At 38.6% G+C, this 17115-nt stretch overlaps 1 protein-coding gene and 1 long non-coding RNA gene across 4 annotated transcripts in view; both read right to left on the minus strand.

Moving 5' to 3' along the window:
- Positions 1–17115, minus strand: part of WWC3 (WWC family member 3) — a 99139-nt gene that overhangs the window by 7703 nt on the left and 74321 nt on the right. The window contains exons 11-18 of one of the 3 annotated variants that reach the window (XM_036382673.2): positions 15915–16489; positions 9862–9982; positions 9013–9087; positions 7919–8005; positions 5404–5596; positions 1813–1980; positions 1031–1182; positions 220–379 (exon numbers count right to left, since the gene is read on the minus strand). In XM_036382673.2, the coding sequence (XP_036238566.2) occupies positions 220–379; positions 1031–1182; positions 1813–1980; positions 5404–5596; positions 7919–8005; positions 9013–9087; positions 9862–9982; positions 15915–16489 (1531 nt within the window). The remainder of the gene's footprint in view (positions 1–219; positions 380–1030; positions 1183–1812; positions 1981–5403; positions 5597–7918; positions 8006–9012; positions 9088–9861; positions 9983–15914; positions 16490–17115) is intronic. The other 2 variants (XM_036382661.2, XM_036382667.2) reach the window with 2 other exon arrangements.
- Positions 2212–5385, minus strand: LOC118686451 (uncharacterized). The gene is made up of 2 exons (XR_004980173.1): positions 3921–5385; positions 2212–3890 (listed from the first exon to the last, which is right to left on the minus strand). It is a non-coding gene; the product is annotated as an uncharacterized LOC118686451 (long non-coding RNA).

Raw genomic sequence — 17115 nt, forward strand, 5'->3', positions numbered from 1 at the left:
AGTAGTAAGAAAATAAAAAATTCCCAGCCCTAAAGAGTGAACTTCTACCAACTCAACAGCCATACAGCTGTCACGAAGTCAGCACTCATATGGAGTTGCCAATGACATTGCTGACTCTTTCCTCTCCTACCCAACTCAGACTCCAACTCCAGGCACAGCAGTAGCTCACTGTGCCAGGCAGGGTGGCAGTTTTCATGCTGCAGGGTCTTCTCTCCTTACCTTCAGTGGTGGAGGCTGCATTTTTCCAGAACCGTACTGGCCTGCTGGAGCTGCAAACACGTGCCCAGCTAACGGATCCCCACAGAAGGGCTCTGGATAGGGAGGACTAGTCTGGGTACAATTACTGCATCCACTGTCAACAGACTCTGCTTGCCAGCTCCTAAAGTCAGAACATCACAATAATTTTGCAGGTGTTAAAAAATATCATGCAATTATGCATTACATTTATGTATTACATTATCTAAGCCGGTTTATAATTTTAGAGTATTATTTCTCCAATAAAAATACAGTATTTTCAACAGGAGAACAGAGCACACTTGCATTTCTGCAAATGCAAATAAGCAAATACATTTCAAAGAAAAAAATTCACCTTCCCTAATTTTCTTAAGGCATGTGTTCTGGTCTTTGTAACAGTACTAAGAAAGCAATAACAAAAAGAACAAGAAAAGTCATGTAACAAACCAGGACTATCACTAGGAATGTCTCGTGTCACCACTAAATTTTATTTACTTTTTCTTAATACAAGGCTGTTATAAACTCATTACAGTTGCCTCCCTAGCAAAGTTTATGTTTGATATAAAGTTTCCCCACTCCCCAAATTCCCTTAATTCAACCTATTCAAGCTATTCAAATAAGGTTTCCTCCTGTTTGCAGATCATGACATAATAGAATGTTATACTTGTAGCACTAACAGGAAGCAAATCTCAGAATAACAACTTACTGCTTTATTTCAGATTATACCCATAGTGAAAATATCTTTGAGGAAATATTAGTTATTATCTGTTTGATGAGGTATTTAAACCATTTTTACCTTTCTGATATGGCTTCTGCCTGATCTTCTTTTCTTTCCATCTCCAAGATTTCCTCCTCTGTATACTCCAATTTCACTCTCTCTTCTGCCAGCTCTCTCTCAACTGCTTCCAGCTGGGCAGTGGTCCTAGCTAACAGGGCTGTCACTGCATCCTGAAAGGAAAAATAGACTTTAATTAAATCTGTTTGGACAAACCAATGTATTTAATGTGTATTATTCAAAGAAAAAATAAAACCAAAGCCATCATATGTTCCTTAAAAAACAAAACAAAAAACCAAACCACCACCAAAAAAATCTGTCTTGAATCTTAACGATCAAAAGTATGTGGTGTTCAACTTGTCACAGAAACTGGGCAGACTTTACTTGACTGTGGAGCATCACCCACAAGTTAGGTCAAAAGAGACCTCTGCAGGTCACCTAGTCTGATGTGCTGCCCAAAGCTAGCAAGGCATCATAGTCAGGCTGTCCAGAGCCCAGTCAAGGGCTGAAAACATCTTCAAGAATGAAAATTACACAACCTTTCTTGACAATCTCTTCCAGTGCAATGGCAGAAATTTTTCATGTGTTTTAGTTAAACTGGAAACATGCATACAGGGTACTATTTCAAGCATCTGCCCAGACATGATCTGGTTTTCAATTAGTCTTCTAAAATCTAGTTCTTGCCCCAAGAGTTAAATTAAGTTATTAGTTCCCATGATAAGTCAAAAACCTGCACCCAAGGTAAGATCACAATCACCCTGCTGTTCAAACAAAGTAAACAAATAATTTTTTTAGGGCCATACTGTTTTAACTGTAGTTACATTTCCAGAAGACTGAGGAATACTGTCTTCACATTGGTTTTTGGTCTTTGCTCTCTGGGGCTCTGAACCAGTGAAGATCTGAACAGGGTACCAGTGAAGCTGCATCTCACCAGAACTCTCTGCATCAGTCAGGTTTATCTGAGCAATGCCCTGTAAAAAAACAAAAAGCATTGACCACAATAAGATACATATACTCTGCAGGATAGACACCTTCTCACTTAAAGGGTATCTTACAGTGTACAACTCCCACTTCACCAAATACTACCGTCTCTTAAAAAGAGACAGTTTTATTCTGTTGTGTTATGATGTTTAAGATTCTGAATTTCTTGCCTCTTTACTACCAGGAAGAATGGGAGTAGATAGTAATTTTTTTTGAAGTTGAAAAATGAAATTTGTATGACTGATGTAGATATAACCATCCTTGCATCTCCCAGATTCAGGTAAAAACAGTTTTAATGGAGACTTCTCACTAAAAGTATTTCAAACTTTGAAGTAGCCCTACTCCATCAGAGAGAGCTCATGTAAGAAATTTCTCAGTGGTGTTCACCTAATTGAAAAACAACTGTGAACAAATCCATGCTGCCTATTTTATTTATTTGTTTTTTCAATCTGTTCACTAGCTGGACCTACCAATTATATTAGTCAGCCTTAAGTACTGTTTTTTGTCTCCCTGGCTATCTTTTCAGCAATAGCATAAGCTGTTTCCATGCTTATGAGCCACATGCTAAAAATGTCTTCTTTTGTATCACTGGAAAAGTCCTCTAAAAATGGCTTTCATCTCTCACAAATCAAGTAATTGTATACAATGATTCTAACAACAAAGACAGTAGGAAATGTAGACAGAATGTGCATTCAACTTGAAGCAAGTAAAGAAACAGTTATGTAGAAAACAATAATAATAATTTAAAAAAATCATTGTATTGTTTTTCCAAGACAAATGTTCCCTGGGGCTCTGTTTAAACAGGTGCATAAAGGACAACAGCCTAACAAAATAATGTGACATGGGGATACAGCATGTTATTGAGAAAGTCATTTAATGTCAATATATCACAGGCTACAGAGATACCTTTTCTTTTTTCTGTATAACATAGATGTCTTCTAATTATCTACTCACTCTGATGCAGTGGAAGATATAAATGTGCATCAAATACTCACACTTTTGCATCAGACTTGGAAAATGTTTAAGACACATTGAGTTTAGTTTAGGAGGTAGAGAGTAAAACTGTTTTCCTGCCAGCAATATTGGAAGAAGCAAAGGCTAACTCTGAAGACACCTGACACTGAGTATACACTGCATTTATTAGGCAGCTAAGCAAGTCTGCCAAAGAAGCTGCCTCTACAAAGGGAGTCAGTAATTCCTGACTGACTGAATGCTGGGGAGTAGAAAATCACCATCAAACTCAATTAAGAATGATCAGTAAGTACTGAAAGGACTAATTAATATTTCATGTCCATCTCAAGATTTGGAGCTTACTCAAAAGGATGAAGAAACCAAGGTGGGTCTGCTAGAGGTGTATCACATGCCTGTTCAGATGAATTTGTTAATGACTTGGATGGCAGAACAGTAAAAGTATTTATGAATATCTCTGTGATGTCTGACAGACATGTCTCTTTATGAGAAAACAATCAGGATTTTAAAATCATGCTATAAAATGGGAGAGATGTTCCAAAATGAAAACAAAAAATGCAAAAAAAAAGTTACACTCAAGAAGAAATCAAATAAATTAAGACAGAGGGAATAATTGATCAGGGCTGTAAATGATGAGACACTGGGAGTGAAGCAGCAATGCTGGCTGACTGCAAGAGAGACATTCATACTTCTTTTATCTTTGAACATGAACTGTATATGCTAATTGTGGAGAATAACAATTCCCTTACCTCAACATTGACAAGGCCACCAGAGAAGAAATAAGCCAACTTCAGACAGAAAAAGATCTTTCAGCCATGGAAGGCATAAGAGTAAAAGGCTGAGGAAATGGAAAGACCATCCCCAAAAGTGTAGTATATTTATTTCTTTATAATGGAAATATTTCCCAGGATTTTTTTTTATTATTCTTTTCCTTGTTAAGGTACAAGTAAGGTACTTGTACCTTGTTAAGGTACAAGAATTTATATAAATAGGATAAACTCCACTCTGGCTTTTGCACTTAGGAAAATATTACACTGGCATAACCTAATTGAAAAGAAAACAGTCATTAAGAATTTGAGAAATATATGCATTATTAAATAGATGGGAAAAACCATAATCTCAGTGGAAGGCATCTTGAAAGACAGAGGCCTTGCTGACAGGCACCACCACAGCAATTCCAAAGAGAAGTAGCAGGTAGCAAATGATGTCTCAATGTAAGAAAATGCTCATTCTCAAATTACAGCTGAAGAAAACAATGATCATAATGTTTAAATAATTCAGTGCACATATCTGAAGAAACTGGCATTGTTTCTCTATTTTTGAGTAGTATTGTTAAATTACCTTAAACTATATTACCAATTACTGTTGACTCTGACATAACCAATTGAAGACCACTGAAAGAGAAAAATCCCTACGAATATAACCTGAAGACCTATTTTTTTGGCAACTCAATAACAGCAGTTAGAATAAAAGCACCCTAAACTTAGATGCATTTGTTTCAATAGAAAGATATCTTACACTTCAATAGCTACGTAGCTTCTCAGAGGAACAGGATACACCTGTTGCATATAAAGCATTTTACACCATCATTTCCAGCCTGTTCCTGAGATGCTTTCTTTTTAATAACATTGTAGACAAAACTTCCTACTGCAGCCAAGATCTTGGGTCCATTTCTATCAACATTAAGACCCTCGTTTATATGAGATGCTACTTAGATTTAAAGGTGGATTAACAAACACACATTCTTGACCAGATTTGCTCAAATAAACACCTCTTATCCACAGCCCAGCATGACACTGAGATGCCTATACCTCTTAACTTCTTTGACAGGCTTAAAAGTTTTTTTCACTAACCCATTCAAACCCCCCACTGCAAAGACAGCCTACTCACTTCAAAATAGCCAGAACATTAGCCCCAAGGCAGATTTAGTTATGCATATTTGTATTTGACAATAGCTAAATGAAGCTAACGTTTAACACACCAGAAGTTAGCACATGATACCTCTATCAGTTTAAAGTAATAGGCTGAAGTAACAGAACTGTTCCAGTGCCACTATTATCCTGCAACAAGGTTAAGATTGATGTAATAGTAGTCCTCTTCACCCAATGTTATATAATAACAAGGTGTCTGTATTTGTTATTTTTCTTAGAAGGAACCTGTCTGAACAGTACAGATTCTCCACACAAGCATTATAGTACCATGCAGAAACCTAAATCTTGAGGAAACTGTAGTCTAAAAGCTGTTAGATGAAGTCTTTTTTAAAATCCCACCTCTTTATTTACAGAACTATACTTATAGCTGTGAACACATGGACACATTAACATGTAACTCTATCAGAACTTCTTATGGAAAAATTAGGTTCTCTTTTTAATCTTAAAAAAATAATTGCTCAGGTAACTTTAGTTTCTCATATCACATGGCTTTTAAGAAACAGAACTACTTACCAATAGCTCTTCTTGTTGCTGATGATCAACTGAACAGATATACAGCTGCAGTGATTTTAATTTCAAAGCACTTGAGTGCATGGGGATTTGGAACACTTCATTAAATATTAACGGAGTTTGGAATTCCAAAGCTCTCGAGCAGTAAGTGGTTGGTGTGCCCGACTCAAGCGGTGGCAAATAAACTCTCACATGACTGGGAACAGCAAAATAGACAAATAGCACAATTAAGACAAAGAAAGCCATTCTGCATTTCTCAAAATCAAGCTAAGCAAAAACATCAGTGGAACTTCTATATTAAGAATCTGCCTTGAGATGTCCTCATCACCAGAACTATTTTTGCATTCTAACACAGAAGATCTGCAAAGCTAATCTCAAAATGCTGTATTTTTTAACAAAAACTTTTTTTTTAACTTGGTGCTTAAGCAGAGGCACCAAGTGGCACTTGAGCTGCCCTGAGGTATCCAAGGCATCCAAAAGGAGCTAGCAATTAGAAGAGGATCTATGGGAGAGCTACGCAGAAGCTCCCTCTGAGCAGCAGCAGCTGGAGGCCAGGTGCTGTGCCATGCTATTTCAAATGGAAACACGTGCCTATGTTTAGACAATTGAATTGTCCTGTCAGTGTCACCAACCCATTTCTTTCTTCCACCCACTAAGCAACCTATTCCCCTTCTTAAGAAATTAAGAAATTCAGATTCAGGCAAAAGAAATCTGCAGTCACTGCATTTATCTACAGTCTCAAAAGACAAATTCAAATATGTGGTACCATATCATTTAAGACTCCAAGACAAAAACAAAATCAACAACCATTTTCATCTGGCAGCATAAGCAGCAGAGCTACTTAGAGGATTGTTTCCATGTTCTCCCTCTCCTGACTGCTTTCCAAGCCCCTGCAATATCCTATTCCTTTCCTCATGCCAGCAAACAGTTTCAAGCAACTGTATTGTGACCCAGATTACAAAATTTATCTGGGTTAAAAAAACTAACCTAACTAAAAACCCACAAAGCCTTCAGGATTAAAAAAACCCACTCCAGCTCAGGTTCACTCAAGTTGACTACATGGCTGCAGGAACTCCTCTGCCACCACTAAAGAGGGGCTGACACTGGCAGGCAAATAAATGGTTATAAGAGCTCCTTATGGTGTAACTGCAGCACACTGGACTGTGAAACATCAGTTAAACAAATTCTTGTCCTGTAAAAAGGCAGAGACCCAGCTCCTCTGCTCCCTGGCTGCTGTAGTAAACTTCCCTGCAGCTGCCACAGCACCTGATTCAATCAATGTACAGTTGCACAGAGGAGTTTATTAAACTCAATAAAAGCTTCTTCTGCTTTTTGGTAATAGAAACTTACTTTTTGACTAGACTAATCAATTCACCCTGCAGCAATGCAACTTCTTCATTCCACCAAAGGTAGGCTTGAGAAGGATGAAGAACAGAACTGTATTTTGAGTCCTTAGATGCCTGGTTGCCTAGATGATAATGTCCAACAAACCCTCTGGACTAACTTTTTTCTTTGGTAACTCTACTACCTTCTTCAGATGATGCTTACTTCTTCTGATGACAAGGCATCATGGCTGAGTAATACACAATATTCACATTTTCCCCTATCATGCACCCTTGAACTCACACCGAAACAGAGCAGAAATCCAACACTAATGTACTAACTGACATGAAAAATTTCCACTGCAGTTTTGCAGAGTTAGCAAATGGTGAAGTTCTCAACAAACAACAATTCATTCAGAGAGATGTATTTCAATTTAACACCTCCCAGCAAATGATTTATTTTACAATAAAATAATGTTATCATACCTCAATTTTCCTGCTTTCAAACAATCTCTCCCAGAGACAAAGATCAACAATTTTTACATGTTGAATTTCTTTAAAATATGCTAAGATGCATATCTCTAGATAAAACAGTGTTTCATGACAACATTATTTAAGAAACATTTATGAGAATAAACTAAGCTATGTTCTATATGTGATACAAAATTTGAAAAAGTAGCACAAGTTGTCAGAGGTTAAAAAATTCAATCTTTCGTACTGATTCTCAGCTAGTACTTGTGTTATCAGAAGGTCTTTAATGGATACTCAAGGAGAGCTGTACAGGCCACAAAAGCCTGCAGATCCTTTGTTGTTGTTAGCATGTTTTCTGGTATGGTTTTCTTTCTTAAAGATAAAAGGCAAGGCAGACCTCTTACTGATTAATATAGATGTTGCCATAGGTATTGAGAAAAATACACTAAGCATATTCTGGAATATCAGATATTTTTCAACAAACTTTCCTTTGCATAATAAACATGAAAGAACACAGAGACTACACTTGTTACCTGAATATTGTGACATAAGTTGCATAAAAGGGATATTTTGTGACCAGAACATTAACTCTTTCTTCATGGAAATTAAGACATACCATCTTCTCCAGAAATGGCTTAATTTTGAATGAAGCCAAATAAATCTATGGTATTTATAACTGCAGCATAAAACAAACAATGATGACTCTGGGTGAAATTTAAGCTTACATTTTGCAGTTTTCTTTAACAACTAGACTAGTAAAGTTCTTCAGCTGTAATACATGGACTAGCAGACATTCGCTTCCACTGTCATGCCTGGAAAATAAATTTTCTGTGTTAGTCACCAATCATTGATAATTTGCTTAAGAAATAAAGATGAAGACTAAACAGATTTAAAGAATGTAAAAGCACATTTTGTTAAACAAATTTCTGGCACAAACCAGTTTCAATCAAGAGCATTAACTACAGTAACAAAGTTAATAGAACTAAGTGAACTTAATATTGTTCAGCTTGAAATTAAGTTGCCTTCATATGCCTCTTGACAGCAAACAGGCTTTAACAAAACAAAATCTTTCTTTACTTTAAACAGTTACACCAATTGCATTTGTGTGTGTGCATGTGTAACATATCAGTGACATTAGACAAATCCATCTGCATTATTTTCATGGGCTATTGAAAACAAATTTTAAAATTCTACTCTTTCACATCATCACAAATTTTGAAATGCCACCAACAAACCTGGTTGATATTTTAAAAACTTCCAATCTTAGGAATTAGTTTTGAAGGGGCAGAAAGGATTTTGGAGGGCTAAGATATGATACCCTGTCTTGTATGACAATAGTCTGCCCTTCCCCAGGCTACTCCCACTACCAACAAGAGCATGCCATAGGCACAGGATTTCAAAGATGCATTGTACAGCTGGGACTGTACAGTATTTGTGTCTCCTCACCTGTGATTTTCCTAAGGTAATACTCCTTTATCTGGTATAAAAAGGTCTCGCTTACAGAGACATATCCCTATACCCATACCCACATTAATGGCCAAGACAATGAAAATAAATGCTACTGAAAGAAGTAATGAAGGCTCTTTTATCAGTCAGCATTGAAAGGGCACTTAATGAAATTTGATTAAACCATATCCCCAACACAAAGTGGCACATGACTGACTGATCTGTACATCCACTGAACTTTGGCTGCCAGTTCAGAAACTTGTTAAAATCTCCCACCATGATTTAGTTTATTAAAAAGCTAAAAATCATAAGCAAGAAAAGTAGTGAGCACTTCCTGTAGAGTTGACAAGGAGAAAGAGGAGTAATTACTCACAGAAATCCAACATGTATTTGTGGTTCTTCATTACTGGCAGCATCACCATAAACAGGCTCTTCCAGATCTTCATTCCTGCAGGAACAGAAAGTACTGTAAACTACACAGTGACCTAAGCTGCTAAATGATGAACTAGCATTTATTCTGTGATTTGTGGATATAAGCAATTATTTAACAATACAGGAGGGACTGGTGATGTAGAAGGAATTGAGACATACTACTGTATGTTTTATATTAAAATATACAGTAGTAGTAATTCACAAGTGTCAAAATTGAAGTTTTAGAATTAGTCTTTCAAGATATTTAGGTTATTTTAGCATTTATTTTGTCTTTCAGTTCTCTTTAGCATCCTCCAAACCTTATCTTCTTCCCAGTTACTGCTTCCTGTGTTAAAACAGTTGTATTAAGCAACATGTCTTTCTACATCCTTCAATCAATTGGTCAACCTACGTATTTTTTGGCTTTTGACATTCATATATTTCTTCCTTAAAGTTATACTTTTATCACATGATACTCAGAATTGTAAGTCACACTCTGTATAACTTTATTTTGTTACAGATGGTTGAAATAAAATTACTGATTTATGACTAACAGGATGAGGAAACTATCTTTCAAGGGAGATACGATGTTAAAATGTCAGAGAGAAAAAAGCAAAAGGGACTTGGCACTTGAAGATGACAGTGGACTGCATGTAAAAAGCTCCTTTCCTTTAAAACATGCCATCTAGTTGCTTTATGTTACTAATAAGTAGCAATTTTGAAAGCCTACACATAAATTCACAACTAATTCTTTCGGGCCATGTGGCAGAACAGGAATATTTCCAGCTTACTATGCATTTATACACCTGACCTTTTGCTTAAAGCTTCAAACACGCCACTGTCACTAGCCAGTGAATGATCTGAGAGACATGCTGAAACTCGCCTGGCTCTCCTCTCCGATCTTCTGCCGCTGTCTCCGCGCAGAGTTACAGCTGCCATGGAGAAAAAAGGGACAACAACATCAGCTCAAGGCAACTTCTTCAAAATTAAACAAGAAACATTTATTGTATCAAAGCTAGCAGCAAAACAGCACATATGCAGTTCACTGATTTTTCTTCTAACTTTAAGTTAAAAGCCTAGAATAGGATAGACCGGAGATTTTCTGTGGAAGAATTAAGGAAGGAAGTTTGTGGCTAATTGCTCTGTGACAAGACTAAGTATAAACCAATTGTATTGTTACTAAATGTTTTTCTGGTAGAGTAATTCCTTCCTAGAGGAAGACTTACATTAATTCACATATGTACACATGATAGCCTAAGCTTTTCAGATTTACCTACTGAATATACAATAGGTTGAAAACAAACACAGAGACTAATTCTTTTTTAAAGTTATCTGATAATACAATGCAAGGTTTTGTTCTCATTTGTTTCCTAATACAAAGTCTCAAAGCATACTGTTTATACCATCACATAATAGCAGCTTTTATTTACAGTCTGAGAGGCATTATCAAAAAGAACCAGTGTTTTCCAGCTCACTCAGACCACTGTTTTTTTTAAAATTCTTGGTGAACTACTTTGAAAACTGACTGGGGGAAGGAGGAAGTGATGTTCAACCTTCTTTGCCACTCTTCCCTGAATCACCAACCACACAATAAACAGCAACTCAGCAATCACTTTCATGTTTTAAGTGTACCAACAAAATTATGTTATACACTGGGTTTTGCACAGGCAAGTAGGCATAGCAGCTACTGATCCTTTAAAGTACATGCACAAGCAGTGACGTTCAAGAACTGCATAGAAAAGGCTTAAACACTTTTAACAATATCTCCTAACTTGAGGTTGTTTTCCTTTGAGTCCTAGAGAAAACCACTAAACAGACTTGTGAAGTGCAGTTTCTTCACTGTGGAGAGAAGAACTTTTACCCTCTTTTGCTCAAAGTTCGGTGAGTGTCCTCAAAGCAGGAAAGCAGTGGTCGAGAGATGGCACTTCAAAAGCAGGGAAAGCATTTTATTTGCTTCTGCTCACGCTTACAAACTTAAGACAGCATGGAAGCATTGACAGTTCCAGCAGAGTGAGAGTAGCACAATGCATGGGGGACAAGCACCAGCTGACATTTACAGCTTACAGCCCCAACAAGGGATGAAGCATGTCTTACTCAAAGTAACAACTTGTTAAGTGCCTCTGTTGCACATTATCATGAGCCACCTCCCTGCATGGTACCCACCTCACCTCCCACCCAAGCACCACGAGGACAGGACATCAGGACAGGAGAACTGGATAAAACCCTTCACAACCCAACCACGCTGCTGCTATCAACAGCAGGCTCTGGCTAAGGTCAGCTTTAACCCACTGTGGAACTGGCAGAGAAGGTGCACCAAGCCCAGCAGGTTGTGTGCCAGCCCAAGACACATTCCTGTTACCAGGCCACTAACGGCACCATATTACCAAAGGTCTTACAAAAATCACCCAGTCCTGTTTGGAGCAAAAACTCCTATGTATCAGCAGAGCCAGTTCTCTGTCCTTTGGAGTAATAAGTAGCCCTTATGGACCTCTCCTCCAAATTCAATGAAGGATTTAGTCACCTTTAGGTATTCAGGAAATTTAGTTGCTGGCTAGGAACAGCCCAACCTGTACTTGTCTCTGCACCCAGGGAAAGAGCCACCACTCCTCCCCATCCCACCCTTCTTGTCCATCTTGTACACATTGTGCAGTGCTACTCATGACATCCTCACCACAAATGAGAGCCAAGTTCAAGTGAGCACACAGAATGCAAAAACTGTATTTGAACCACGCTCTCCTCTTTATCATTTGTACAAAAGTGGTGGTTTTGTGGGTTGTTTTGACTGGGGTTTTTTGTTTGCTTGGTTGTTTTGTTTTTTCCTTCTTTTTCTTTTTTTTCCCCCAAGGACTTTTGGTTTGGTAAGCCTATCTCACTGCCTGGTATTTATGAAGTTTATTCTGTCACTGGTATTTATGAAGAATCATAAGGATCATGAAGCACTAGCAATCTGTAGAGACATCTACATATTAAAGTTTCTCCAAAATTTTACATCACTGGAAAGAGGTTGAAATTCACAAATGTTTGCTTGTTTGGGTTTTTTTAAGTGCTTCTATAATTTCTGTACTAATTTCAACAAGTTATACAACTTAACTTCTTTTTGCAAATAAGCCCTTGGCTCACCCCCTACATGAACACTTTGTATAAACGTAGCAGAGGAAAGTTCCTGTGGACTCTGTCCTTGTCATGTTTCCAGTTTGGCTGGAAGGAAAAGCTGACATCAAGCACCAATATAATACAATGAAAAGCTGATGCATTACAACAATGTTGTAATTTGACAGCGATTTGCTCACTGTCTGCAGGCCACGGAAGCATTCAATAACCTCTGGACAATGGCAGCAAACTTGAGAGAGATGCAAACACCAGAATATCCCCTTGGGGTGGGGGGGGGGGGTGGGGGGGCGTAAAAAATCAGCAGGAAAAATTAGTCAAGACCAAAGACACACCAAATTTTGGTTTAAGAAAAAAGTTTACCACAGACTTTGCAATGCTGGAAGTTAAGGAATTGTTTAAAAAATAGGTTTCTAAGACAGACCATTACCTTACATTTTCTTATTTAAATAACCAAATCAGTAAACAATGGATATGATTTCCAGAACTACTGGGTGCCAAAGCTTGATAAATATAAGACAGCCCTGAATGAAAGAACATTCTCATTATCATTAGTTGAAAAAGTGAACTTCAAAGCAAATTTTGCTGTCCAAACTTTCATTTGCTAAGAAATCACATAAACAAATCTAAAGCATGTTTCACAAGCTTAGGTGACTGGAAATACTGCATGTCAGCTCAAAATGCACTAATAAAAGAGTAGAACACTCTCATAAAAACTAATCTGAGACAAAACCAGACCTTACCTACCATAAGACATTACTATTATACAACAAAGCTGAAGGTCAAAGAACACTTTCTCCAGGAATTTAACTACAGCTGTGAATATGTTGTTTAGTTGACATAGCAAGAGAATTAAATATGCCATAATGATTAAACAGATACAGCAAAATATCAAACAAAACCAAATGTAGCAGAATCTCCTGTTTCTTCTCATGCAACTCCAAAAACAAAAAATCAAAACTAAACAACCCACCCCAAAAGAAAACAACCAACACATCACACAGAAAAACACACAATAAGAAATTTCAGGTTCACTTACAGTGAATTTTTCTGTTGCGCCGCATGAGAAACAAGACAAAAAGCATACAGTGACAAATCACCCTTTAGATCTCTGACAATATTTTATAAACAAGAGACTATTTAGGCATTAAAAGAAATTTAGCATTTGAAAGATCTGGTATATAGGAGAGATTGTGAAGCTATTCAAGCCCAATATTTTATTAACATGTTTCCTCCCACTCCTAGCTTTAGAAATATGATGGATTTAACTTTTCAAGCATATTCTCTCATTCACACATGAAAACTTATTTCACAATGTGACCCTGTGACAGATGCAGAACAATAAAACAGCAAATCAGCAACTGAACATCAAAATTGCAGTTCCTGAAGTACCCCTTGAACTTTCTCAAGTGCTGCATCAGTGCAAAGTTCATGCAGTTTATTCAGCGCTAACCCTCCCAGTCCCCATTATCTGCAAATTACCAAAATTACCTCATGCTTTGCCTAGTGAAGGAGCAGGCAAAGGTTTGTGGGAACCAAGACCTCCTGTTTTTGCAGAACAGCATTCTGCTGCCAGGCCATCGGGTGGCAGCAGCAGGGTACACTGCATGGTACCTCGCAGAAAGCCAAACCCCAGCATCTGCCAGCTCCCAGCTCTGGCATACAAGCTGGATGCTCCATCCAATTCTTCCAGGAAAAGAGTACAAAACCAAAATACTTTCAAAACTTCCAACTGCTACTTGCAAACAACTGCATTACAATTCCAAACCACCAGCTAGTGAGTGTGGAACTCAAAGCAGGCAAAAATCAGCAAGGGTAAATTTTTTTAAGTAATTGTTTCCAAATGCAAATATCAAAAATTAAAAAGTCTCAAAAGAAGGCAGCCTAGCTACCTTTTAACCACACATTCTTCCTCAAAAAGCAACACAAAATACTCCATTGTACATAGAGTAAAGCTGTAACCTCTGGGCTAGGAGCTGGACACCCCAGCACTGACAGCAGGTTAAGCACAGAGGTTTTCAGACAAATGTGAGATGTGTAGAAACACAGCAGAGAACTGAGAAAAGGAAAATCAAAGCATGAAGCTCCATCCTGCATTGCTGCCTAGGCTCTCACACTAGGCCTTCACTTCTAGGAAACACATACAAGCTATAAATGAACTACTTAGATACTTTCACTTACCACAATGGGTGAAGACATGCTGTGGTCTGATTTGAGGTTTAAAGAAAGCCTCAGGAAGCCTGTTCACAGCACTAATTTAAGCACAAGTTTTCATGCTGGTCTCTGGAATTCTGTTTATTTTGGTCTGAAAGCTACAGTATGGGCACTAGAAATGTTTACAGCTAGTAAAAGTAAATTCTGCTGCAGTATCTTCTGGGAGTACTAGCTGCATTAAGGAAATTAGGTAAGTCTAGACTCAAATGCTGTTGAACAATACAGGCTTTTTAGCCCTGTGGCAATGATTTCTTTTAAAATGAAAACCAGAAAGGTTTTCTGTAAATACCATCAATGTTCCTTTGTATTATCACTTGCCAAGTAAGATTTTGGTAGGATAATATGATCCATTCTCTGGTTATAGTTCATATTATTCCTGACATCATGAGTCCTGAATGCAACATTCTACACAATGCTAGCACAGAATTCTGGATATAGAAATGAGATGGGATTCACAACATTTAATATTAAACTAAACTCTAAAAGCCTTTTTCTACTGGTATGGTATCATTAAAAAAGCAAGCAAGTTAACACACAAAAATGTTATCGTGATTATCTTTTTCACATTAAGAGCAATTCTTCATTAGTTGGTCAAAACAGGAAAATAAATTTGTCATGTGCCTGTATGCTCAGGCTTTTAATTTTGTTTCATTTTTTCAAAAGTTTTCTGTTTCCTTTTTTGATTTCTCTAATTTATGTTTCTCAACTGCAGTGCTTTCAGAAGCTTCTGCCAAGGCAAGCTAAAGCAAGTCCCTCAATTCGACAGTCCAGCAGGAAAGGAAAAGTCAACAGTGCATGTGCTGTGCTAGCTGCACCCATCACCCCCTCTGCAATCAGAGCACACCAGCCAAGATGCACAACATCTCACACATCCCCTACAAAAGATGCTCCTTTGTTGATGAAGCACCGACTCATGAGTGCACTGTGCACTCATTACAGCCATGCCACTGTGGCTTCTGCTCCTCACAGAACTTGGACAAGGGAACCTGGGCTGGAGTACATACAAATTCAAAATTCAGCATTGTAGTCAGCCAGCCTTCAAGCGCAGTCAAAAGCATCACCTCATATTTTGTGTTCGGGTTTTTTATTGTAGGGAATAGTTGTTTGTTATTTCCTATCTCTCCTGAGTTTGCTTTGCTTTCCATTATCAGAATAAAGGCAACATCAGCACAACTGGGGGCCTCAGAAGTAACTAATCCATACTAATACTTTACTTATTCTTGCTAGGTCCTTGAAAGGCTACACTCCAATGAAAGTCTATATTCCATTCCCTTTCTTCCAGTCAATTCACCACTGTTTTAAGATCTATTGACAAGGTTTCTCTATTCTTGCACCTCCTTGCCCTAAAACTAGAGTTTGGGTTTGGGGGATTTTCCTGTGTTTTGGTTGGGCTTTTAACAGGTAACACCTACCATGCAATTTTTACCCGATGGTAGTAAAATACTCAGGGACTCAGGAACAATCTCTACTGTGCTGGCATGCTTAGGTCTGTGTGACATTTTCTAAGACAATGTGGCAAAATAATAATATCCACAAACTCACCTCCACCAGTTTGGACAGCAGTCAGGTGTGGTCCCATTTCTCGCAGCCCCTCACTGTCCAGAGGGTAAGCAGACGTCTGAGATGAGCTCGTGCCTTGTGCATCATCGTCACCCAAGGCTGTGGTCTGAGCCCTGAGCATTTCCAGGGCTCCCATGCCTGCAATCTCCTCAAACCCCTCTGACATCTGAGCCAACGGAGAATCCCGTGACGCAGAGAGAAACGGGGTGTCCAGAGGCGAGCTTGGAGGAGACAACGATGACAAGGAGGACCGCGACGACAGCGACGCCAGGGACTGCGGCGTATCCAGGGACCTGCGCTGCTTATTGAAACTGGAGTGTCCCATGGGATCAGCATAGGGCACGTCCTTGGTGAGCGCCTCGAAGGGAATGATGTCAAAGCGCAAGTGCTGCCCGTAGTCTGTAATGCTGTCTGCCTTGTCGTACTGGGGAAGGCCATAGATGTCCGTGAAGCTGACTGAGCTGAGGGAGCCTCTGCTGGAGGCCAAGGATCCTCGACTGGAGGCCAGGGATCCCCTGCTGCTGCCAGAGGACATGGTGAGGGTGCTAGCTGACAGACTATGGCATGCAAAGAAAGAGAAAACACAAAAATGCCCTTTCAAATATAATCACAACTACCAATGCAGACATTAAAACACTAATCCAGATTACACAAGCAATTTTGAATTTATTCAGTATGGCGAAATGGAAAGATGACTTGGCTTTTTAAAGCCTAGCTCATGTTTCTTGCCCTAGCCTCAAGCACAGCCATGACTGGAGCAGTACACGTGACAAGCAGATCAGGGCTAAGTGCCTGAAGACAACAGTCCAACAACATCCAAGAGCAGGATGAGCCTGCTCTTTTGTCCAACACGTAAACAGCTATAATTTGGCAGAAAAGAGGCCAGAGTAGGCTCTAGCTCAGCAAACTCAATGTAAAGCCAGGAAGGATAGATTACCATGATCCAGTTCAAATTTACATTAATGATTGGTAATAAACAATCCAGGGAGAAGAAGTGCAAAGGGATTTGCAAAGTCCTAACAAACTGCTGCGTAAGTCTCACTCTCACAGGTTTTTCCAATGCAAAATAAGAAGAGTTTAGGATGAATCCTATTCCACTTCCTCTTACCATTCTCAGCTAAGGGGGGCAAGAATATTAACGCCAGAGAGAGATGAAGTGAGACAGGAACTCAGCAGGAACTGA

Source organism: Molothrus ater, chromosome 2 (assembly GCF_012460135.2).
Source record: "Molothrus ater isolate BHLD 08-10-18 breed brown headed cowbird chromosome 2, BPBGC_Mater_1.1, whole genome shotgun sequence".
NCBI classification, from domain to species: domain Eukaryota; kingdom Metazoa; phylum Chordata; class Aves; order Passeriformes; family Icteridae; genus Molothrus; species Molothrus ater.